The sequence below is a fragment of the Dipodomys spectabilis genome, unplaced genomic scaffold (assembly GCF_019054845.1).
Source record: "Dipodomys spectabilis isolate Male_0828 unplaced genomic scaffold, ASM1905484v1 ptg000264l, whole genome shotgun sequence".
Lineage (NCBI taxonomy): Eukaryota > Metazoa > Chordata > Mammalia > Rodentia > Heteromyidae > Dipodomys > Dipodomys spectabilis.
The window spans coordinates 8,675,873-8,701,751 of record NW_024870941.1 but is presented as its reverse complement, the minus strand read 5'-3'; the positions used below and the strand labels follow the sequence as shown (position 1 = coordinate 8,701,751).

At 52.4% G+C, this 25,879-nt stretch overlaps 1 protein-coding gene across 2 annotated transcripts in view; it reads right to left on the bottom strand.

The window, feature by feature from the left end:
• Dennd3 (DENN domain containing 3) overlaps positions 1-24,875 on the bottom strand; it is a 42,080-nt gene extending 17,205 nt beyond the window's left edge. For both annotated transcript variants that reach the window (XM_042699991.1, XM_042699992.1), the window contains exons 1-9: positions 24,713-24,875; positions 17,061-17,340; positions 15,961-16,076; positions 14,702-14,844; positions 13,377-13,488; positions 9,236-9,355; positions 8,303-8,521; positions 4,831-4,952; positions 1,339-1,494 (exon numbers count right to left, since the gene is read on the bottom strand). In XM_042699991.1, the coding sequence (XP_042555925.1) occupies positions 1,339-1,494; positions 4,831-4,952; positions 8,303-8,521; positions 9,236-9,355; positions 13,377-13,488; positions 14,702-14,844; positions 15,961-16,076; positions 17,061-17,340; positions 24,713-24,814 (1,370 nt within the window). In that variant the 5' untranslated portion in view covers positions 24,815-24,875. The remainder of the gene's footprint in view (positions 1-1,338; positions 1,495-4,830; positions 4,953-8,302; positions 8,522-9,235; positions 9,356-13,376; positions 13,489-14,701; positions 14,845-15,960; positions 16,077-17,060; positions 17,341-24,712) is intronic.
• Positions 24,876-25,879: the final 1,004 nt, after the last annotated feature.

The window sequence follows — 25,879 nt, the reverse complement described above, 5'->3', positions numbered from 1 at the left end:
AACAAAGACAACGACAGCCTAAGTGCTGGGTGCTGCAAATACGTGAAAAAAAAAAACATCACTTCTAGAAGCAGTAAGAACAACGGCAGGAAACACACACTCTGGAAGCCTGTCCTCCCAGAGCTAACGTGAATCCCCGAGGCAGGAGGGTCTGGTGAGCAGCTTGGTCAGACATGACTCTCCCTGGCTAGAGAAAAGCCCAGCTCACACCTTCTTCCCCTTGATAGTCAGCCTCTGTGTTGTGGAGTAGTAAAGTGTAAGGGGAGGCTTGGGGTCATGACCCCCAGCCAGCCGCCCCAACAAACCCCCTCACCCTGCTGTGCCCCTGCTCCTCCTAGACAGTAACACCTTGGGGGTCTCAGGGTACGGCCTCCCGGGCCTAAGGTGCCATCTACAAACAGGACTAGCACCCTGCAGGGACGTGGTCGGTGCAGGCCCCGGGTCTCTCTTCTTTTACAAGCAAGCATGAAATCTTTTACAAGACATGAAATCTTATAGTCCACGGCCATATTTCTATGGGCTGGAGGAATAGCTCAAGCAGGAGAATACATGCCTAGCAAGTGTGGGGCCTGAGCATAATCCCCAGGCCTAGAAAAAAAAAAAGGAACATAGTTATATTTTCTTTTCTTTTTTTAGGTCCAAAACTGGGACCTTCCACTTTTGCTCATTGGCTACTGCTCTACCAACTGAGCCATGCCCCCAACCCCTATCACTCTATTTTCTTGCTTTTTAATGAACTCATCAATACTGTAAAGTATTTAAACAACAACAATAAAAGCCCAAACCCATCATGGAAGATTTGTTTCTAAAGAACACAAGCAAACAGGACCACACTAATGACATCACTGTGAGCAGTAGAGGTGATGACACCTGCCTGTGAGACACCATCCTGCCTTTCCCTAGAAATCGTGTTCTTTATGTAAGTCATGACATTAAAAATCTGCTGTAGAAATGACCACACAAAGTATGGTGAGTGGGCAGCGCCACCGAGCGGACGAGGGCGGCATGGGCACCTTCTTTGCTATGGGCCAGCAGAAAGCAGCGAGGACAGAGAAAGGACACTGCAAGAGAAAGGAGAGCGCGTGGGGCGAGAGGAAAGGTCTGCAGGCCCTGCCACCCGTGAGCGGCGCCCGCGTGTGACACAAGACCTTCGAGGACTGCACGGAGGACGAACGGCGGCAGCAAACAACTCCACTCCTCCACGCCACCCGCGCAGGACGCGACCCCACAAGAGCGGCGGCTCGCAGCGGCAGCGACTGTGGCAGGAAGTCTGCGCCTCCAGGTGTGCTGCAAGGGCACGGCCGGCCTCGCCTACATGCCCGAGCCCGTGTGAGGTACCTGAAGATGCTGACGAGCAGGTGCAGGGTGATCTGCTGGACGCGGCAGTTGAGCGTCTGCTGCCAGGCGCGCCTGCGCGCTCGGCCCTCGTTCAGGTCTGTGCTGGAGCTCAGGTGAGCAAGGTGCAGCTCCCGATGCAGCTGGAGGCTCTGCACCCTGGGGGAAGGAGATGAGGCTGCAAGGCCCGGCACAGCCCTGGGGGTCCCCAACACGAGCAGCCGCGGTGGGGAAGGTGGACGCCCTAGAACGCTGCAAACGCCCGGCCACAGAGGAGCCCCGGTCAGCGGGTCCAAGGTTGTTCACCTCCAAAACTCACAGCACTGACGTCTTGTCTTAGGACCACACATGTTTTTATCTCAGGTCTGTCACTTCAACCCTGGGGCCTACCTGGATGAGAGCAGGCTCCCTTCCAGGACAATCAAGGGGAGCTTCGGGTTCAGGCTGCTCTTGTCTTCCATGGCTGCCACAGGGGCAAGGCTGGCTCCCAGCAGCTCCCCCTTCACACACGCTGCCCTGGCAGGGCCAAACGCTCCTGGGAGCCCTGCTCCCAGCACCAGAAGCCGTGTAGGGAGCGCAATGAGCTTGCAGTGGGACCAGGTCCCAGGGCCACCGCAGCTCCTGCAGCCCGCACGGGCTCCGCATCCTCCACTGGGAAGCCAAGAAGCTGCCCTAGTGTCTCAGTAACTTTTGACCAAAAGCTTGCCACAGCTCCTGAAGTTAAGGCTGGGGACCCCAGCACAGACCTGGGCTGGCCAGCGTGGCTCCTCCCCTCTGGCCAAACACCCACACATGGATGTGGACCCACAGCTCAAGACGCCGTGAAGAGACCCTCCCAGCCACAGCGGGGGTGCCGAGAGGCTGGGGCACAGACAGGCCCCCCATCCCACCCACACAGAACAAAGGCGCCATGATGAGCTGTCCCACAGCCGTGCTGGAGGACCCCACCAACGGGGCCCCGTGTGCATTTACATCTGGAATGCCAACAGCACAGGCACAGGCAAAAATCTTTGGCCAAAAGAAACACCAGGAGTTGCACAGAGGGCAACCACGGCCTTCTGGAATGCCTGAGCACCAGGGGCAGCCACTGCTTACCAGGAAGTAAGCAGACAAGCAGCCATGTCTATTTCCCCTCCTCCTAGCCCACAGGGAAGTCCCTAGCAGAGCTGCCTGCCACAGCCCAGACCAAACTGTCTGAGAAGCCTGACCAAGGCCCCAGGCTTCTCCACTCTCAAAGGGTCTCAGTTTGGGGCCCCTGAAGGTTATTACAATAGATGAAACAAGGATAAAGGTGTACCCCTATGTCGGATGAGGGCCCCGTCACATGGTCGCAGCACCTGTATGTATAACTCAGCAGTAGGCACGTGCCTAAAAGAGGCCCTGGGTTCCATCCCCAGCACCACCCAAAAAAAAAAAAAAAAAAAAAAAACATGGATCCATAAGTGTTTCAAAACTAGCTGTCAGCAGGTGCCGGTGGCTCACACCTGTGAACCTAGCTATTCAGGAGGCTGAGATCTGAGGATCACAGTTCGAAGCCATGAGACTCTTATCTCTAAGTAACTCGGAAACCAGAAGTGGTGCTGTGGCTCAAGCGGTAGGGTGCTAGTTTTGAGAGCAGTGCCCAGGCCCTGAGTTCAAGCTCCCACAACTGACCCCCCCCCAAAAAAAAAAAATAAATGCACATACAAACAAACCAGATGTCAGATTTGGGCTCTTTGGGGGAACGTCATAAGACACCGTAGGAATGGAAGCAGACTCTGGCTTACGTCTCAGCATAGCTTCCACACACAGACTGACGGGGATTGTAAGGGACACTGAGGTTTTGTGTGACCTGTCCCACAAGGCCCAGTGTAGAATTTTCCACTGTGGTATCATGGCGGTGCTCAACAGAGCTGCGATTCTGGAGCACTGAGAATTTGGCATTTTCAGATTAGGGATGCTCAGCCTGTATTTTGCAAAACCCATCCAGGAAGAAGAATACCAGCACTGAGGTAAGCCCGAGTGGGAACGCCCAGTTCAAGGAGTCCCAGACCAAAGCTACCTGTCCTTCCCACCATCCCGCTGCCGCTCACTTGGCTTCTGATCCCCAACAGGAAGACACAAGCAGAGAGCTAGCTACCTCTCACGTCTGCAGACACTCCCAGGCTGGATGTCTGCAGGGCCTGAGCGAGAGCTTGCCCTCCCCTACCCTCCAGCATCACCTCTATGACCCCACCCAGGTCAGAAGACTGAAAAACAGGATCTCTCCTGCCACCATTTTAACACTCAATGAGAACAGCACCATGTCAGCCAGCAGAGGGCGCCTGGTTCTATGACTTGTAGCCGTGTCCACAGTGCCTGTCACAAGAGGAGCTGGACCCCTGCCTGGACCAGGGCCAGGTAGCCAGAGCCCTAACACAGGCCAAACCCTGACATAACCAACAGTTCATGTCTCATTTGCTCCCCCCGCCCCCGAGAGCACAGGAGGACAAACAACTTTCCAGCCTCTGCCCCACAGACCACAAGCTCTTTTTTGATCTGTCCTTTCTTGGAAAAATTGTGCTGAGCCCTATTGTGGCTAACAAAGCTGCGTATTCAAGATGGAAGAAAACAAAAACATAGGAAGAAAATAGAGAATGCTCAGGTGAAAAGAGCCAGTGTCACAGGGCAGAGCTATTTAATAAATATTTAATAAACATCTGTATTTAGTAAATATTTAGTATTTAATAAATATCTGACATGGTGCATGAATGAGCGGTTGGATGGATGGGGAGACCAATGAATGAATCAATGGATGGATGAGTGGAAGGATGTGTGGATGAGTGGATGCATGGATGGATAGGTGGATGGATAGATGCATGAGTAGATGGATAGCTGAAATCGATGGGTAGGTGAGTGGACACATGGATGATGGATGATGGATAGCTGGATGGATAGATGAAATGGATGGATGCATGGATAGATGGATGGGTGAGTGGATGGATGGGTGAGTGGATGGATGGGTGAGTGGATGGATGGGTGAGTGGATGGATGGGTGAGTGGATGGATGGGTGAGTGGATGGATGGGTGAGTGGATGGATGGGTGAGTGGATGGATGGGTGAGTGGATGGATGGATGCATGGATGGATGGATGGGTGAGTGGATGGATGGGTGAGTGGATGGATGGGTGAGTGGATGGATGGGTGAGTGGATGGATGGGTGAGTGGATGGATGGATAAGTGGATGGATGGGTGATGGATGCATGGATAGATGGATGGACAAATGAATAAAGAACCTAAAAAAAATATATCAGTATGGAGTCTGAGACAAAAGTCAAGAGGTTTCTCAGGGGTCATGACTGACCCCCAACAATTTTGGGCCATAATTTGTATTTTGACAAGATTAAAGTATTTATCTTAAAATATTCACAATGTCCAAACTAAACGTGTAGAACAGCATTATAGAATTGGAAAAAGCACTACAGGTGGTAAATACAGAGTGCGACCAAGATGCTCTCACACACACCTTTCTCGTTACCTCTGAATAAATTCCTGTGCCGCGGCAAGCGGGACCTCAGGAATGCCCAGGTTGTTGTTGGGGGACTCGGGACAGGTGACGCTCCCACGGTCGATATCTATCAGGACTAAGCCATCAGCTTCCTAGAAAGCAAAGACAGGCATGAGAGCCGCGTTTCAAAACACCCAAATACAGTTCTGATTCACTAGGACAGCATCAGCATGTTTGCCCATGTAGCGTGTACACATTACCCACAAAACACACAGTAGAGGACTGGGGTGTGGCCCAGTGGCAAATCTCTTGCCTAGAATCAGCCACGCCCTGAGTTCAATTACCACCCCCCACACACACACACACACACAAAAAAAAAAAAAACTATAGTATGCACAATAAGAATGGGCTAAGTCTGATTAAATGTCTTTTTCTTAGTCTCTTTAGTTGTGTTAATGTACACATAACCGCTGGGCACCCATGCTCACACCTGTAACCCTAGCTACTCAGGAGGCTGATGTCTGAGGATCATGGTTCAAAGCCAGCCCAGGCAGGAAAGTCTGTGAGACTCTTTATTTCCAATTAACCACCAGAAAGCCGGAAGTGGCACTGTGGCTCAAGTGATAAAAGCACTACCCTTAAGCTGAAGAGCTGAGGGACAGCGCCCAGGCCCAGAGTTCAAGCCCCATGACTGACCAAAAAAAAAAAAATTTTTTTTAAGATATCCAAAACCTGCCACTGACCACCTGGCTGTCTCAGTACACAGTGGGGCAGACATTTTATACTCATCTAGCTGCATGACTCTTGCATGACGGGTCTCTAGAAGCTTCTCCTGCTTCCATCCTGAAACCCCACATCCACAGAACACTGCCGCCCCATTGATCCTCCTCTGCCCCCGGGAACCGCCATTCCTTCTTTCCCTACAAGCCGGGCTCCTCTGGGGACGCCGCCAAGTGCAAGGGAGCGGTGTCTGTCTTTTCTCGTCAGGTCACGGGTCACTGTGGTCATCAGAGCCTTTCCTCCTCAAGTCTAGACAGCAAGGCATGCTACGAGTGCTTAATGACCCTGATCCAAACACTGCACGCACAACTTCATGAAATCTTAGGGAACATTCCAGAACTCCACCCACACTCAACACTCAATTTGTCCCCCAAATGCCCAACCAGCTTGACACCCACTGGACCAGAGCAGAGGCAGGGTCCTAGGCCAAGTGACCACATACAAGTGGAATTTGGGAACTATGCAAGTGGCAACTTACACAGTCTTATCTGTGACAAAACCCACAGCGAGCGGCACTGCCCTGGGGCTCTGACGGTGCCAGCACCTTTGTCTGGGCCAACCCTCCAGTGGCACGTGAACTGTGCAAACACCAGCTTCTTCCTAGTACAAGTGGTATGGGGCAAACACACAGAATCCAGGCCCAGGCCCGCCCTGTGCAATGGTTTTGTGCTGCAGGTCCCCCGAGAATCCCACCATCAGCCCTGAAAAACAGAGCATCAAAGCAAACCCAAGGGTTTCCACCGAGGAGCAACTACCGCTTCGGGAATTTTCCAGAACACGTAAATCACTAAGTGAGCTTCCTGCATGACAGTTGTCCAGAATGGTTAAGCAAATGTGCCTAGGAAGTTTCCCTCCTGAGGAGCCAAGAACAAGATGGCTTTTCCCCCTAATGGCAAAAAAAAAAAGGAATCCCAGCTTTCAACTGGAGCGCGCAGCCACAGACGCAACACTGACGAGTCCTCCCGCTCCTCCCAGGGGTCTCCGCGGCCTTCTCCTAAAGCCCAGCTGTCCCTTGCTGACTCACAGAAAGCACGCTGTCCCCTACAGGAAGGATAGGTCAGTCAGGAGCTGCCCCCTTGCTGAGCCCCTGGGGGAAGGGCTGCGTTAGCCCCCCAAGAAGTGGAGCTGTGGGGACAAGGAGTCAGATGCTGAACGAGGTGAGGGGCAGGACAGGCTCCCTCCTCTGCTCTTCCACTTCTGTGGACACTGGACATGCCCAAAATAAAAAAACAATTGAGTACATGGTCATTCATGCCTGCAACCCCAGCCCTTGGGAGACTGAGACAGGAAGATCAGGAGTTCAAGGCCAACTTGGCTACACAGTGAGAGCTCTCTAGCAGCAAGCAAGCAAACATGCACCTGCCATGTTGAACTGCCAGTGTGCCCAAGATGCATACACTCCCCAGCCCGACTCCAAAAGTAAACACATCAAGCCACCAGATGCTGCAAGAACTAGAACTGAAACAAACCTAACAGTACCAAGTGCTGCTGCCTAGGAACGCAGCACCACGGCCACTTCAGAACAAGCTGGCGCCCCACAGTGAGGGGCGCCCACCCACCCACCGCCCTCTGTGCCTGCCCCTGTGGATACACACACACAGGAAGACACGGGAGGGCACCCAACCCTTGTCCATGAGTGGCCGTGGCAACATTTCCCACCAGGCCAAAGGCAAAGCAACCCCAATGCCCATCAGCAATCGTCCAGTTGGCAGGTGGCCACTGAGCATCCAAAGTACAGCCTGGCAACGATGAAGTGCTGACAGGCATTGCATCGCAGAGGGACCTCAGGAGCGCGGGCTGAGTTAAAGGGGCGGGCCGGACACCAGGGAGCTGTGCCGGAGCCCACCAATGACATCAGAGCCTGTGACTCCACTGGCAGCCACCAAGGCTCAGGGAAGGCACTGCTCCCCCATATCACAGGCTCCTTCCTGAAAATGTCTAATGAGGAAGTGATGGTCGTGAAGACTATGAACTGGACATTGTGATCTGGTATACTTCGTGGGATAGTCATTGTATCTCATAAAGGTGTCTTTGAACTAAAAACCCAGCCTGCTACCTGCTAACATCATCACAGCATCTAGCACAGACCCACAACAGATGGCCATGGTGACAGACAGTTGTTGAGACAGATGGTCATTTCATCAGTTCACCTCTACAACAGATCAGCACAACATCAGATTTCCATGGCGATAGCTTGCCATGACAACAGATGGCCATTGAGACAGGTGATCACTATAACAGATCACATCTACAACGGATCTGTACTACTGTGACAGGCACAACCAACAGGGCCGGCAGCGTCCCCACCATGGTCCCACTGGCCCTCGAGCAGCTCTGCAACCTAGAGGACTGAGAGGTGACATGAGGCTCTGCCCCTTGCCAAGCGGGTGCCTTAAACTTACCCCACGATTCACTGAGGGTTGGCATGAGTGCGCATGACACAGCGCCCAGTGAGTGTGCGGGCTGCAGCAGGGGCGATGGCACACGGGGTGTGGGCAGGGCTGAGGCGGGGAGACGGCGCCCAGTGTGTGTGTGCAGCACACAGCGTGGCATCCAAAGCACCACAGGCATCAAGGACAAGGGTGCACTGCCGGCACTGCAGAGCCTTCCCTTCCCTTCCCTTCGTTTACAATACAATAGAAGCCAGGCCCTGGCATCTAAGCTCGAGCCCTTTCCCATCCGTCCTTGCGGGGGACTCCCCAAGTCCACCGTAGGTGCTCACCTTGCTGACTTCCTCAAAGTGGTCAAGATGGCAGCCCATGAGGAAGGACGTGGGCGCCATGACGAAGTCAAGCATCTGGCGGGACAGGATGGGCACGAAGGTGTGCTGCCACCGCAGCGGGTGCAGGTACACCATGAAGCACTCTGCGACCAGCGTCAGCAAGGCCCAGTCCGAGGAGAAGAAGACGACGCGCTGCTCCGTTAAAATGCAGGTCAGGATCTGGGGGGACAACAGCACCATTTGCACCCCTCTGATTGGGCACAAGACACTTAAAACTCCATAAACTACCATCCAATACAACCAGAACGCACGTCTTCCAATCTCCACAATCCACTGTCAAAACCATGGCCACCCAAGATCCCACAGAACATACAAAGCAGGGCACAGTGGCTTAGACCTGGAATCACAGCTACTTGCCCCAGCTAGAGCAAAGTCAGACCCTATCTCAAATGAAAGATAGTACCACACTTGACTAAGAAGCACGAGTTGCTGGGGTCAGGCATGCTAGAGGTATGGCTCAAGTGGCAGAGAACTGAAAGGCCTTGTACTCAGTCCCAGTGGAAAAATAAAGGGCTAAAAGCTGCTATTTGCCAACAGCGTGCACCGCTGTAGAAGGCGGCTCTACGCAATAATAAACATTTCAGAAATCCTAGTTCTATAGGTTGGATTGTTTTGAGTGTTTTTGCAATAATGGTGTTTTCAATCAGAACCTCGCAGTTGCCAGGCAGATGCTCTACCACTGGAGCCATAGCCCCAACCTTCTGCCTGAGTTATTTTTCAGAGTAAGTCTCACACATCTGCCTGGGCCAGCCTGAGTCACAACTGTCCTAATTCTGCCTCCCACAGAGCTGGGATTACAGGCATGGCCCACGAGGCCTCGCTTGGCTCCACACATCTAATGCCCCATTAAGCCATCAGCATGATGCCCCCTACCTGCAGAACCTTCTCGGGCCTGAAGCACAGCAAGGGCAGGTGAAGGTCTAGATCCACAATGGGGCTCTCGGGATCCGCTCTCGAGGGAAACACAACCTGTAGCGGCTTCATGTTAAACATCTGCGGTGACCAAGGCTACAGTTAGTTCAGAGCTGCTCCCGGTGGAGGCTGAAATGCCTACTTTTCCACAACCTGGTGCAGATTAGTATGTGAAACCGTTCTGGAAGATTCATACAGCTGAGTCACAGAATAACAAGTCCCCAGAGATGGCACTGCTGCCCCTAGGTTCACAGAAACGGCACACCCCTTGACTGCATCCTGGAAGCGGGGCCCCTTCCAGCTCTGCAGCTCACCAGCCAACTGCTCATTGAATGTCGAAAACTAGCCACAACCCAGACACTGTGCCAACTGGCTCAAGCTCTAAATGGAGCTTGTTCAAAGGAAGTATTCTTGGGGCCAGGCGCTGGTGACTCACGCCTGTAATCCTAGCTACCCAGGAGGCTGAAATCTGAGCATCATGATTCCAAGCTAACCCAGGAAGGAAAGTCTTTTTTTTTTTCAGGAAGGAAAGTCTTATCTCCAATCCAAAAAAGCCAGCAGTGATAAGAGCACCAGCATTGAACAAAAAAGCTCAGGGACAGCGCCCAGGACTTGAGTTCAAGCCTAAGGACCAGCACCAAAAAAAAAAAAGAAGAAGACGTAAGGACTGGGAATGTGGCTTAGTGGTAGAGTGCTTGCCTAGCATGCATAAAGATAGACCTGAGTTCAATTCCTCAGTACCACATATACAGAAAAAGCCAGAAGTGGTGCTGTGGCTCACGTGGTAGAGTGCTAGGCTTGAGAAAAGAAGCTCAGCGACAGAGCCCAGGCCCTGAGTTCAAGCTCCAGGACTGGCAAAAACAAAAAAGTTTTCTGGATGATGTCATATAATTATTAAAATTATATATTCTAAGTATTTCCACTAGATAGCCAAAGTTCCTTTTAAAACTTGTCACTCAAAACATTTGAAAAAGGGCTGGGAAGGTGGCTCAGTGGTAGAGCGCTTGCCTTGCATGCCTGAGGCCCTGGGTTCGATTCCTCAGCACCACATAAGCAAAAAGAAAAAAGCCGGAAGTGGCGCTGTGGCTCAAGTGGTAGAGCACTAGCCTTGAGCTGAAGAGCTGAGGGACAGCGCCCAGGCCCAGAGTTCAGGCCCCATGACCGGACCCAAAAAAAAAAAAAAACATTTGAAAAAAAGAACTTTAGGCTGGAGATATGGCTTAAGTGGTAGAGCACCTGTCTAGCAAGCACAAGGCCTGAGTTCAAAACCCAATACTAAAAAGAAGTATCTTTTCAAATTTTTGTTACTATAAAAGCGATGTACAGAGAGGTTATAGTTTTATAAGTCAGGTAAAGAGTATATTTCTTTTTTTTTCTTTGCCAGTCCTGGGCTTGAACTCAGGGTCTGGGAACTGTCCCTGAGCCTCTCTGTTCCCAATGCTAGCTCTCTACCACTTGAGCCACAGTGCCACTCCTGGCTTTTTCTGTATATGTGGTACTGAAGAATGAAACCCAGGGCTTTATGCGTGCTAGGCAAACACTCTACCACTAAGCCATATCCCCAGCCCAAGAGTACATTTCTTTTTTTTTTTTTTTGGGTCCGGTCGTGGGGCCTGAACTCGGTCTGGGCGCTGTCCCTCAGCTCTTCGGCTCAAGGCTAGCGCTCTACCACTTGAGCCACAGCGCCACTTCTGGCTTTTTTCTTTTTGCTTATGTGGTGCTGAGGAATCGAACCCAGGGTCTCATGCATGCAAGGTAAGCGCTCTACCACTGAGCCACTTTCCCAGCCCCTTTTGGACAGTATCACCCCTTCCCTTGCTCTCCTCCAGTTTTTCCCAACAAGTGTAATGCCCTGAACAGCTAATGCATTATTTATCAAAACTAATCTGAGGAAGGGGAAACAGGTTTTGAGGAGAGGGCAAGGGGGAGGCACAGTAATGGGAGGAAGGTGAGCAAATGCAGTCACTGTATTCAACATACACTATGTAAAAAATGAGCTATGTAACTTGTGGGTACACCACAGGGGGAATGGGGGGAACAAAGGAAGGGGTGACAGTGACAAAGACGCACTGTACTTCTAACCTGACTTTTGGCATTGTAACCCTTTTGTACAACTACTTAATAATAACAATAAAATAAGGAAAGCCAGAAGCTAGTAGCTCACGCCTGTAATTGTAGCTACTCAGGAGGCTGAGGTCTGAGGATCATGGTTCAAAGCCAGCCCAGGCAGGAAAGTCCGTGAAACTCTTATCTCCAATAAAACCATTAGAAAACCAGAAGTGGTGCTGTGGCTCAAGTGGTAGAGCGCTAGCCTGAGCTGAAGAGCTGAGGGACAGTGCCCAGGCCCAGAGTTCAAGCCCCACGGCTGACAAAAAAAAAAAAAAAAAGAAGAAGAAAAATAAGGAGTTCCCTGTACTCTCTACCAGAAGGGACTAGTAAACAAAACTAGACATTCATCAAATACTTCAAAACATCTGATAGATGTCCTTTTGTGTTGCCAGTAATAAGAATCAAGATTTGAACACAGGGTTTCACACTTGCTCTGGGCTGGCACTCTACCACTTGAACCATGCCTCTACACTGGCTTTTTTCCATTTCAACGAAAAACATTGTTTTGGTTGATCATGGGGCTTGAACTCAGGTCCTGGGCACTGTCCCTGGGCTTTTGCTCAAGGCAAGTACTCTACCACTTTAAGCCACAGTACCACTTCTGGTTTATGAGTGGTTAATTGCAGATAAGAGTCATGAAGAAGTGGAGCTGTGGCTCAAGTGGTAGTGCTAGCCTTGAGCTAAAGAGCTGAGGGACAACACCCAGGCCCAGAGTTCAAGCCCCACGACCAACAAAAAAAAAAAAGTTTAGCCGGGCGCTGGTGGCTCACGCCTGTAATCCTAGCTACTCAGGAGGCTGAGATCTGAGGATCGTGGTTCAAAGCCAGCCCGGGCAGGAGAGACCGTGAGACTCCTATCTCCAATAAACCACCAGAAAACTGGAAGTGGCGCTGTAGCTCAAGTGGTAGAGCGCTCGCCTTGAGCTGAAGAGCTGAGGGACAGCGCCCAGGCCTAGAGTTCAAGCCCCACGACTGACAAAAAAAAAAAAAAAAGTTTAAAGAGTTTCATCAGAACTTTTCTGCCTAGGCTGGCTTCAAATCGTGATCCTCAGATCTCAGCTTCCTTAGTAGCTAGGATTACAGTTGTAAGCCACTGGTGCCTGGCAATAACTAATGTTTTTTAATGTCCAGAGAAGTAACAGCTTTGTATTCCCCCCTTCAGTGTATCCTCCTTTAGTCTGAATATGTGTGAATGTCAAGAGTCCTGTATACGTACTTATGTCCAGTTAGATTTTAGATCTAGCTTCCACATGTGAGAGAAAACATGTGACATCTGTCACTCTGAGCTTGGCTTAGCATGATTCGTTCTTAGTCAAGCCATTTCCCTGCAAATGACATAAGCTTATTCTTTCTAATGGATGAGTAGAATTCCATATTGTGTGTATGTGTGTATATGTATACATATATATGTATGTATATACGTATTCACATTTTATATGTATGTATATATCACATTTTATTAATCCACTCATCTGTTGTAGGGCAGCGGGGCTGTTTCCATAACTTGGCTATTGTAAGCAGTGCAGCAATGAACATGGGTGTGCAAGTGTCTTCACCACATCGTGACTTGTAATGATATGCATAGATGCCCAAGAGTGGTATGGCACAGTCATAGGGAAGACCTATGTTTAGTTTTTTGAAGAATCTCCAAACCTCCTTGCAGAGTGGTGGTACTAGTTTACATTCCCACCAACAACGCAAGAGGATTCATCTTTTTCTCACCCCAGTTATATTGGCTACCTGGCTTCTTGCTCATTATTTTTGGTGATGGAGTCATGGAATTTTCTGCCCAGGATGGCTTTGAATTGTCATCCTTAGATCTCAAATCTCCCAAGTGCCCTATGATTGCAGGTTTTAGCTACCCGCACCTGGCTAATAGATGTTTTTAGAAAAGCAAAAACAGCTGGGCACTGGTGGTTCATGCCTGTAATCCTAGCTACCCGGGAGGCTGAGATCTGAGGATTGTGTTTCACATGATTCCAGGATTAACTCACCAGGTGCAGTGGTCCAGGTGGTGGGCTGGGAATCAGCGACAGTCTTGCAGCAAAGTCTTTGATATGATTATCAACTTCAAAGTCTTTACAGAGCTTCAGATGGGTCAATAAGCTGAAATCAAAACACAAGATTCCAGTCACAAAATCAAAGTAACCTGTGTGTGTGTGTGTGTGTGTTGTGTGCGCGCGCACGCGTGTGCACATATGCATGCTCTGGTCTTGGGGCTTGAACTTAAGGTCTGGACACTGCTCCTAAGCTTTATTGCTCAAGGCTAGTGCTCTACCACTTGAGGCACTTGAGGCGCAGCTCTACTTATGTCTAAATTTTTGGTAATTGATTGGAGATAGTCTCATAGACTTTCTCCTGCCTGAGTTGGCTTTGAACCACAATTCTCAGATTTCAGCCTCCTGAGTAGCTAGGATTACAGGTGTGAGCCTTGGGTGCCCGGCTCAAAGCAACATTTCTATTGTCATCCTCAGTGCTGAGACAGAGCCCCGGCCTCAGGCCTGCCAGGCACCGCTCGCTTGCCCTCTGCGGCTGAGTTCCACCTAGCTTTGCCCCTCAGCATTTCTAACCAGGCTGAGCCCTTCCTGGGGCCTTTCCTCCCCAAGTCACAGGGAGAAGGCTGGAAGTACCTGAAGGGGTGTGAAGACCTGGGAACGGGTATGGTCATGTTGTTCCTTGCTCTAGACACTGGTCATGTGCATCTGTTCAATGTGTGAAACAATGGCTGGATATCATGCTTTTCTGTGTATTAAGACTTCAGTATGGAATAGACTTTGGCCACCCTGAAGGAGACAGCTTGAAGGAGCTTGTTTCCAAAATGCATTCAGATGTAAGTAGATGACTTTAAGAATGGAACAGGCATGGCACACACTTATAATCCCTGCACTCAGGAGGATCACAGGCTTGAGGCCAGCCTGGGCTCCAGGGCAAGCTTTTGTCTTAAACATAATAAACAAGCCAACAAATAATGGGGGAGGAGAATGGCTCAGGTGGTAGAGTGCCTGCCTGGCAAGTCCAACCCCAGCACCATGCATGGCGTAGGAAGAGTGAGTGGGTGAGTGAATGGGTGAGCGGCATCCTGACCGCAGGACAGGGAGCGGGCTGCGAAGGGGAGGCACCCGGTGACCTGTCCTCCTCCACAGCAGGGAGTCGCACAGAGGCACACGTGTTGAGACAATGAACAGAATACTGAAACGGTGAGTTTTAGTTCAGTCCACGTAGCGCGCCTCAACCGAGTGCTAGCACCTCCAGTGTGAATCACAGCAGCGTGAGTCCCTCTCTGGACGGGGCCACCCACGCCGCCAGGGCCCCGGCTCACCAGGACAGGCAGTCCTTGAGGGCGTTGTAGTACGGGAACCTGGACACCACACACACTGCGAAGGGCACAAAGCAGCCGGCGGTGCCTGCGCTGGGCCGCGACAGCTCCCAGTGAGTCTTCCCGCTGTAGAAGCAGTACTCGTCCTGAAGAAGAGTAACGCCAGCCATCGCCCCGTCACCTCCCACAGAGGCTCAGGCGCCCCACACCCAGGCCAAGGGACACGGGTGCCCTGGGGTCTCAGTGCCCCAGTCAGAGGCAGCCAGGCACACACTGCCCTGGGTGGGGTAGGGACACCTAACACCACAGGCACGGGTCTTCCTATGGAGACATGCCACGGCCACACGCCACACGCCACACAGGCCAAGGGCGATACAAGGGGATCTCAACCTGGGTGACAGCACAGCCAGGGTCCCAGCAGTGGGAGCATGGGCAGGCCTGAGGGAAGGGGTTATTTAAGGCTTTGTGTGGGGAGGGAGACAGAGTCACAAACACAGCCTCAACCAGACAATACCCCCAGCTGTAATGAAAGACAAGTGCTTGGAAGTCAAAAACCAAGCACCTTGCACAGTAGGCAAACTGTAAGCCAAACACACTCACCAATCTATCAATGACACCCATTCGTGGAGAAATAGAAATCAAACAAGGCACACAAATAGTAGAATATTATTCAGCCATAAAAAGGAATTCAGTACATATCAGGACATAGATAAGCCTCAGAACTATCAAGCTGAGGGAAAGAAACCAGCACAAGGCCACATATTGTACAATTTCACATCCTGAAATACCCAGAAGAAAAAAATCCAGAGATAGAAGGCAGCCTAGCAGTCTGCCAGGACTCGGGGGAGGGGGGGGTGGCTAGATTAGAGCATGGGGTCTAGGAGGGTTAAAAATGTTCTGGAACTAGTCAAGCATGATTGGTTGTTGCCTATAATCCTGGCTGGTTAGAAGGTTGAGATCTGAGGATCATGGTTCAAAGCCAGCCCAGGCAGGAAAGTCAGTAAGACTCTTATCTCCAATTAACCACCAGAAAATCAGAAGTGGAGGTATAGCTCAAGGGGTAAAGCACTAGCCTTGAGCAGAAAAGCTTAGAAAACAGTACCTAGGCACTGAGTTCAAACCCCAGGACTGGCACACACAAAAAAAGAACTGGAACCAGACAGTGGTGGCACAACACTGTGAACACACAGTGGGTTAATCACACCATTTAAAATGGAGAATTTCAGGTATCTGATCATTCTCCACCAGGTTCAGTCACCTACGTGCAGGGGCCGGTGGTACTGGGCGACCACGCCATAGGTTCTGTTCCCGCAGACGTCAGTGAGGACCAGGAAGTGCACGTGGTCCTCCTTGGGTTCCCAGGCCGCACACACGCCCCCTGCAGGCCAGGCAGAGAGAGGGTAAACCAGATCCTCCACCACCCAAAGGCCTGTGCTACCCATCAACCCCCTCCTCCCATGTACACAGATATCCACCCCCATCCTCTCCCTCTGCAGCTTCTCCACCATCACCCCAGCCCACCCAGGTGAGTGCCCGGGGGAGGGGCAGCAGATGCCTACCCCACACCTGTCCCCAGAGAGCCCCAGGAAGGCCCCTGGGCCAAACTCTTGGTCCAGCCACTTGGTCATTTCATAAAACTAGGGATAAAAAGAAGCCTGGTCCCAGGCCCAGAGTTCAAGCCCCACGACCGACAAAAAAAAAAAAAAAAAAAAAAGAAGCCTGGGTTGGGCTGGGAAGTTGGCTCAGTAGTAGAGCACTTGCCTTGCATGCATGAGGCCCTGGGTTCGATTCCTCAGCACCACATAAGCAGAAAAGGCCGGAAGTGGCGCTGTGGCTCAAGCGGTAGGGTGCTCGCCTTGAGCTGAAGAGCTGAGGGACAGTGCCCAGGCCCAGAGTTCAGGTCCAAGACAGGCAAATAAATAAATAAATAAAATTTTAAAAAATTTTAAAAAAAAAGAAGCCTAGGCTCGCCGGTCAGTTGGCACTGGAGCACATGGGGACAGTAGGGGGCCCTGAGCTTCTTGTTCGGTGACATAGAAACGGGAGGGGAGAGGCTCAGGCACTCTGGGACCCAATCACCCCAGGGCGATCTTCTAACCATCCCCAAGCCCTTCAGTACTTCCTTTCCAGTCCAAGCGCAGAAACCTTGCGAAGCCCCTTCTCGTGCGGACCCTGGAGGTCCATGCCCCCTGCCTTCCAGGACTCGGCTGCTGTGCACGGGGGACACCAAGTGACTTCAACTTCCCTATGGCGTTAGCTTGCCCGACACCATCCCGCCGCCGGCTGGGATGTGCCATCCTCCCCACGTGGGCACGTGGGCCTCTGGAACAGACACCACAGGCCCCCCCCCCACGCGGCACACCTGGAAAGCACAGCTGGGGCAAGGCAAGGAGGTCCACGCCGCCCGGGATGCTGACGCCCTCCAAGTCTGGCCCCCTGGAGTGACCCTGGAGATCCCTGGGGGGCTCGGCTCGGGGCTTGTCTCTCCTCTTCCGGAAGGAGCGTCTTCGGCCCTTGCCCAGCGTGCCACCGCCGGCGCCCGCCACCTGGCTGTCCTCTCCACTCGTGAAGGGAGGCACAAACACAGACAGCACCTCTGGCTCCAGGGAAGGAAGGCTTCTGCCTCCCCTTGTCGGGGCAACCTGAACAGGGGAAAGGAGACTTCGACTGGTCAGGTGTCTGTTCCTGTTCTTCAATGTCCTCCCTACCTGGACACCCTCAGCCTCCCCTCTGCCTCCACCGCCCAGCACACAGGCCCAGTAGCTCCGCACTGCACTGGGAAGACAGAGCCACCTCCTCAGAACCAGTGAGAGAAGGCACTCAGTGGTAATTCTCTGAAAGTTCAAGTTGGGACAAGATGCATTTTTTTTTTGGTCAGTTGTAAGGCTTGAACTCAGGCCTGGGCACTGTCCCTGAGGCTCTTTGTGTTCAAGGCTAGTGCTCTACCACTTAAGCCACGGCACCACTTCTAGTTTCTGAGTGGTAAATTGGAGATAAGAGTTTCAGGAAAGCAGCGCGCTGGTGGCTCACACCTGTAATCCTAGCTACTCAGGAGGCTGAGATCTGAGGATCGTAGTTCAAAGCCAGCCCGGGCAGGAAAGTCCGTGAGATTCTTATCTCCAATGAACCACCAGAAAACCGGAAGTGGCGCTATGGCTCAAGTGGTAGAGCACTCACCTTGAGCTGAAGAGCTGAGGGACAGCGCCCAGGCCCAGAGTTCAAGATCCACAACAGACAAAAAAAAAAAAAAAGAGTTGGGGGACTAGGAAGCTGGCTCAGTGGTAGAGCACTTGCCTTGCATGCATGAGGCCCTGGGTTCGAATCCTCAGCACCACATAAGCAAAAAGAAAAAAGCCGGAAGTGGCACTGTGGCTCAAGTGGTAGAACGCTAGCCTTGAGCTGAAGAGCTGAGGGACAGCACCCAGGCCCAGAGTTCAGGCCCCACGATCGGACCCCCCCCCCAAAAAAAAAAGAGCTGGGGGGGGGGGGAATGGGAGGGAAGATGAGAAGGGATGGGAAGGGGAAACAAAGGAGGCAACAATGCTTGATAAGAAATGTACTCATTATCTTGCCCATGTAATTGTAACTCCTCTGTACGGTATTTTCACAATTTAAAAAAAAAGTTTCAGGAGGACTTTTCTGCCCCAAGCTGGCTCTGAACCAAGATGGGCAGATCTCGGCCTCCTAAGTGGCTAGGATTACAGGTGTGAGCCAACTGCAGGGGCTCAAGATACCTTTTTTAGCCTTCTGCCTGCCCATTCTTCCCCAAGTAAGATAAAGAGCATGGGCTGAGCTTTGAGCGGCTTCCCTAACTACAACGCTAACCATGAGCTCCCTGAGCCCCAGCACTGCCTGCTGGCTTCAGATTTTCCAAAGAACATGGGGAAAATACAGCAAGTCCGCAAGTGCGGCGTGATGGCACACACCTGCGACCCCACAACTCAAGAAGCTGAGGCAGGGGCATGGTGAATTCAAGGCCAGCCTGGGCCACACAGCAGACCCTGCTGTCTCAAACAAAACGTAATTCATGAGAAAGAAGGAAATGGCTCAGATGCTAAGCTAACTGAAAACAGAAAGGTTTCAGCCGGGATAGGCTGGGTCCACAGCACGGGGAAGACAGGAGGAAGGGGAACTGCACTCTAGGAATGCAGGCTCTCAGCCAGCAGAAAAGGAACAGCCACCAGCCAACATGCTGGTAAGAATCAGAGGAACCCAGAGCCTTCCAGCACCTCCCGCACTCCGTGGCAAGCCAGGCTCCATGCGGTTCAAAGGCTATGCTCCTGCTGGTTTCATTATTTTAAAACGCAATGAAAACATGCCACCTAGATTCCCTGTGGGAGAAGACTGCACTGTGTCTGCCAACCTGGGACTCCACCTCCACATCCCGTCTGTAACCCATGCCCCGGGCGGGGCCAGGCCAGGTCCCACAAACCAGCTCCCTGATGTGCAGGGCCTGGAGGTCCAAAACCCCAGCCCCACAGAGCCTGTGGTTGGAGCAAACATCCCAGGGGTGAGGCCGAGAACCACGACACCCCATTCCACGTAGGCCAAGAGGGCACCCCCTGTTGAAAGAGCACACCAGTGGGGTGAGGTGTGGCTCAGCTCCCAGAGCGTCAGCCAATGAGCCAAGCGTCCCGCTGGAGTTCCGGTCTGGGGATGGGGAAGAGGGTATATCAGGTACCGAGGGACCAAACCTACCCTGCTCCCCCAGCCCCTCCCTTCAGTGTCACCATTACTGCGAACTTCCCCTGGGCACCACATGTGTGTGCTGCATGCATCACAGGCTAGCATGTCCCAGAGCTCCCCAGACAAGGGACCTCTAAGGCATCCAAGACACCCCCCACTCCAGAGTCCCAGGCACACAGCACCTCTGCAGTGAGCAAGCTTCTCTTCCTGGGCACCCCAGGTGCACACTCAACCCACACCCCACAACAGAAGGCCTTCCACTGAGACAGATGGGCTCAGACCTCCCCCTGGGGGGGGGGGTCATCCCCTATGTAAACACCTCCTGTAGCCTCCTACCACACCTCCCCTCCCCATCCATCACCTCCTGCGGGCCCCCTCCCACCCATCCCTGTCTTTTCTGATTGGATAAGCAATACCCCCTCACTTTCCACAGGGAATAGTATGTACACATGTAATAAAGAGAATACTTTATTTATATTTACTGAATATTTACTTAATGGGAAGGCCTTCCCATTAATTCACAACTCAAAGGTAGCTCTACCAGCCCCACCCTGGATACTTCCTTTCTTTCTTTATGCAAATGTAAACTTGTAACATTTTTTCACAATGCAGTCATCTGACTTAAAACTGCTCCCAAGCCTTCTGAGTTCTCCTTTCACAGCTATAGTACTTCACTGTGTCACAGTCCAGGAAGTCATCTACCCTCCCCTTTCCAAGGCACCTGGGTAGCTGTGAAAGACTCTTCACGCCAAACAGTATGTGCATAGTTTCACCTATGCACAGTTGCATCTATCCAACAGAAAATTTCTTGGAAATGGACCGGCCCAAGAAGAGGAGGTTTATTAGGTTATCCAGGAGGTACCAGTGACTCAGACCTGTAATACTAGCTACTTGGAAGACTAAATTGAGGAGGATCAAGGTTCAAGGCTAGACTGGGCACAGATTTGAGACCCCTTCTCATCCAATAGCTGCTACATAGCAACAAAGATGGAGAAGATCCTGATTCCTGGCCAGAAAGGGCAGAAAGTCTGTGAGACTGTATTACAATGGAAGCTGGGTGTGATGGCATGCAACTGTCAAACCAGTTATATAAGAAAGCAACAAACAGAAGGACATGATCCAGGTTCCAGTCTGAGCAGGAAGTGAGACCCTTATCTCAAAAATAACTGTTTAAAAAAAGCTAGAGGTGGGCTGGGATGGCTCAGTGGTAGAGCTCTTGCCTTGCATGCATGAGGCCCTGGGTTCAATTCCTCAGCACCACATAAACAGAAAAAGCCAGAAGTGGCGCTATAGCTCAAATGGTAGAGCGCTCGCCTTGAGCAGAAGAGCTGAGAGACAGTGCCTAGCCCCAGGATCCAAGCCCCCAGACTGACAACAAAAAAAAAAAAAAAAAGGCAAAACTCAGTGGTACAAAGCCCTGAGTTCAATCAGTATAATTAAAATAATAATAATAATGATGCTCACTGATCACTTGTGTCACACATCACACCGCCTTCACCCTCCAACTGAGAGGACAGGTGCCCACGAACTGTGCCAACACCAGGACTGCTACCTCTACCACCTGAACCAGGGCTGAGGCTATTTCCTCCTCTTCTGTCCCAAGTGCTGCCTTATTTAGCTCCCACCCAATATCTATCTTTCCTGTTTTCCTAAAATAAAAACCTCATCAGAAAGTTTTAAAACCACAGCTCCCTAATTGGCTATCTCAAGTTACAAATCCAGAACCGGCCATGATGAGTGAAATACGACAGAAATCCACCTTTCCTCAGTGCTCGAGCCAGGCCAGCCGACACAGCTGCAGCCTGTGGCTACTGAGATGAATACCATGGAAGGTAAAATGCAGTTAGAGCTTCTCGGCACTCAGACACGCTTCAAGCTCTCAGGGGCCCTCTGTGGCCTGTGGCTCCTGCACTAATGGCAGAGTGGGGGCACAAGAACTACCATCCAGGATGTCCTGTTGGCTGCTGCCACCCCAGGAATGGAGAGCCAGGTGCTCACCACTACTGCCAGGACAAGGTGACTCACACAGAGGAGTACTGGGGACCCACACCGGGAAGCAGCTGGGAGCATTTCTCAGCTACTCTCTGAGGGGTCCATCCCAGACCCCTCACATCGTAGCTACCAAAAAAGGGGGTCTCCTACAGTCAGGAGGTAGGGGAAATGTAACTCACCACAGTAACTCACCTGAGCCTCTCTTATTCTGGAATTCTGTCTTAATGCTTACCACTACCACCACAACTAAGAAAACTCGGAGTTAAGGCTCTATCTTAACCTGATATTGAGTGTGTCTCATACCTCGGCCGTTCTTGTTGTTCTTGTTGTTCGTGGTGGTGGTGGTGGTGGTGGTGGTCATGGGGCTTGAACTCTGGGCCTGAGTGCTGTCCCTCAGCTCTTCAGCTCAAGGCTAGCACTCAACCACTTGAGCCACAGCACCACTTCTGGTTTTCTGGTGGTTTATTGGAATAAGAGTCTCATAGACTTTCCTGCCTAGGCTGGCTTTGAACTGCGATACTCAGATCTCAGCCCTCTGAGTAGCTAGGATTACAGTCATGAGCCACCAGCACCTGGCTGTTTGTTTGTTTGTTTTTTTAAGTAATATTCATATTTACCTTTAGAGCCTTAGGCATTCAAAAGAAAATTGCTAAATAAATCTCAGCCAGAAACCAGAGGCTCAAATCTGTAATGCTAGCTAGCTTATGAGGCTGAGATCCACAAGGTTGAAGTTTAAAGCTAATCTGGGCAGAAAAGCCTGTGAGGCTCCATCTACAAAATAGCCAATATAAAACTAGGCTAGGGCTGGGAATGTGGCTTAGTGGCAGAGTGCTTGCCTACCATGCCTGAAGCCCTAGGTTCGATTCCTCAGTACCATATACATAGAAAAAGTCAGAAGTAGTGCTGTGGCTCAGGTGGTAGAGTGCTAGCCTTGGCCAAAAGAAGCTTAGGGATAGAGCCTAGGCCCTGAGTTTAAACCCCAGGACTGGCAAATAAATAAATAAAAATAAAGTTAGGCTAGGGAATGGCTCAAGTAGTAGAGCACCAGCACAAGCAAACCAAGTGAGCTCCAAGGTCATGAATTCAAACCCAAGTGCCACCAAAATTTTTTTAATTAAAAAAGTAAAATCATGTTTGGTTAATTGCAATGTTGATATTGTCTTGTTTTGTTTTGTTTTTTGTCAGTCATGGGGCCTGAACTCTGGGCCTGGGCGCTGTCCCTCAGTTCTTCAGCTCAAAGCAAGCACTCTACCACTTGAGCCACAGCACTACTTCCAGCTTATGTGGTGCTGAGGAAATCAAACCCAGGGCCTCATGCATGCAAGGCAAGCAGTCTACCACTGAGCCTCCTCCCCAGCCCTTGCTGTTGTCTTAAAAGTAGGAGTATACCAGAAATTCCATCTCCTCTTTTTTTATTTTTTGCTAATCCTGGACTATTTTTTCAGTACTCTTTGCCAACACACTACCAGAATTAGAGTTTAGAACAAGGAAGATTAAAGTTAAATACAGAGGCACAAAGTCTCACCTGACCTAGGGTGGGCTGCAGCCTCTTTAAGCTGGGAAAGCACCCCTGTAAATATGCCTCTCCTCTCTCAGACACATGCCTCAAAACACAGGGAGCCCACTGCAGCCCATAGGCTGCAAGGCCCACAAAGCAAACCTGGTGACACAATGAGGAGGCCGCACGTGAAAACAGGTCATTTTCTATTCTAAGGAAAAGAAGGCAACTGCCAAATAGCCAATCAGAAGGAGAGGGCTAGAGAGCAAGGAGACCAAAAGGGATCTGCTGACCTGGGGGTGGAAGGGAAAAGAAAGACAGGAAGGAGAAGCAGAAATCATTTCCATATTCAGTGATACTTTTTACTGAAGTCAAAATTGACTTAGTAATAAAGCCTAGCAGAAGAAACTCCCCGGACATTCACAAATGTTTATTTGGTTATTTTGAGCAACAGATTTTCTTGGTATCAACCCCTGTGCTTCCAGTACCCATTTGAATGGTAGACTGCTGTCACTAAAATAATCAGACCTTCCTCTACCTTCCAGTGTGAATATGTGGAAAGGCAACACTTGCACACATACCTTGGCTGGACATTAAGGGCACCTCTGGGGAAAATGACAGTGTCCTGGGCATAGTAGATCGGAGAAAAACAGGGCCACAGAAGGGTCCAAAAAGAAAGTCAGCTTAGCCCAGTGCTGGTGGCTCCCGCCTGTAATCCTAGTTACTCAGGAGGCTGAGATGTGAGGATCATGGTTCAAAGCCAGCCCTAGCAGGAAAGTCCATGAGATTCTTATCTCCAATAAACTACTCAGAAAAATCTGGGAGTAGTGCTGTGGCTCAAGTGGTAGAGCACTAGCCTTAAACACAAAGAGGCTTACGGAGAGTGCCCAGGCCCTGAGTTCAAGCCCCAGGACTAGCAAAAAATAAAATAAAATTGATCACTTAAAAATATCTAGGGCTGGGAAGGTGGCTTAGTGGTAGAGTGCTTGCCTACCATGCGTGAAGCCCTAAGTTCAATTCCTCAGTACCATATAAACAAAAAAAGCTGGAAGTGGCACTGTGGCTCAAGTGGTAGAGTGCTAGCCTTAAGCTCAGGGACAGTGCTCAGCTGAGTTCAAGCCCCAAGGCTGGCAAACAAACAAACAAACAAAAAAGAATATCTAGAAAAAGAAAAAGAAAGAAAAGTCAGGACTCTGGAATTAAGAAAAAAAAATGAGAAGCAGGAAACAAACGGGAGAATGTAATTTCCTAAAAGTGTTGTTTTCCTGGGGAAAGAGAAGTGGGGGGGGGGCTGTTGGGGTGTCGACGAAGGAAAGGGAGGAGGGGCTTTGTGCGCCTCACCTCACCACTAACTGCAGAATATTTAAAGCTCGAAATCTCCTTAGTCCATACTAGTCTCCACGGCATACTCAGGAGAGAGCCAAGCTCTGGGAAATGAAGGAAATGATCAAATCGCCAGGATTTAGTCTATGACACACTCGGGGGGGGGGGGGTTCCCTTGAGTCAACACTTCGAGAAGAGTGGGGATGGGGGACACCCGGAGCCAGAGGGGGGGCGCTACAGCCAGCGCGCCCCTCTGCATCGCCAGGTACAGCCCCGGTTCAGGCCCGGCCCGCGCGCGCCCCGGTCCCCGGGGAGCACGCCCCTTCCCGCACGGTTGGGCAAGCAGCCGTCGGCCGCCGCCAGCCGCCCGGCCCGCCCGGCCCTGGGCTCCGCGGGCGCGCGCGGACCACCGCGGGCCGGGGCTCGCGGTGCACCCGGGCGCCCGCCTGCGATGCGCCCGACCCCGCTCTCGGGCCGTCACCCGAACCCCGCCTCAGTTTCCCTCGCAGACCTACCTGCTCGAGGCCGCGGAGCTTGTCCTGAGGGGCGCCCAGCAGCGCGCACAGCTCCAGCAGCCCCGAGGGCAGCGACAGAGGTTGCGGCGCGACCTCCGCCATGGCCGTCCCGACGCCCGCCGAGCACCGGGCGCTCGGGTGCCCCGGGCCGCCGGACCCGACCTCAGAGCCCGCCACCGAGCGGCGTCGAGCCCGCGGGAGCCGCCGTGCGCAGCCTGTAAGGCGGGACCGGTAGGGGGCGGGGCATGAAGGGGGCGGGACTCCGTAAGGGGCGGTGCTTAGTGGGCGGAGTCGGTATAGGGGCGGGGTCTGGAGAGCAAGGACTTGAGGGGCGGGGCCTGCAGGGTGGGAGCTGGCTTGGCGAGGCGGGGACTGAGGGGGGCCGGGCCTTGGGGAGAGGTCTGAAGGGTATGGGCTGTGGGGGCGGGGCCGTGAGGGGCGGGGCCAGATGGAGGCGGGGTCTGGAGAAACTGGACTATGGGGCTGGGGCCTGCTGCGTGCGAGCGGGCTCAGCGGGGACGGGGGCGGGGCCCATCGGAAGGAGGAAGAGCTGTGGGGCGGGGCCTCCCGCGCGGTCGTCTTTTCTGAACACGAGGGTGTTGTCAGGCGCACGCGCGGCCACGCCGAGCGAGGCTCCCCGGTGCCCCGCCCGGCCCTCCGTCCCCGCCCCTGCCCTCCGGACCTGCGGAAGGAATGGGCGGGGTCCCCGGGAGCCAGGCCACGTCACCGCCCTGGGGCTCCGCGGGTGGGTCCCGGGCCGCGCCGGCGCGCCCACCGTCCCCGCTCCGCCAGCCTCGCGCCCCCGCCTCCCGCCCGGACGGAGGCGGCTGCGTGGACGCGCAGGGACTGGAGGAGGAGCGAAGGTCAGGACGACCCGGTCCTGGTTCGCCTGAAAGCCGGCAGGACGCAGCGGGACCCGGCCTGAGCGGCGCAGGAAGCGGGGCGGACGGGCTGCTGGAAGGCGGCCAGGGGCTTCCGGACTCCGGATGGGCCGCGTCGGGCCGGGCCGGGCCCTGGTGGGCCGTGGGCGGGGCCGGCCTCCTCCTGACCCGGGCCTCCGGGGCCCCGCGGTCCCACCCAGCCCCGATCCTCCCAGGGCCTTGCCGCACCCCGCCTCCCGGGCTCTTTGTGGTTCTGGAGTGCTGGGGGAGGCCCCAAGAGGAAACA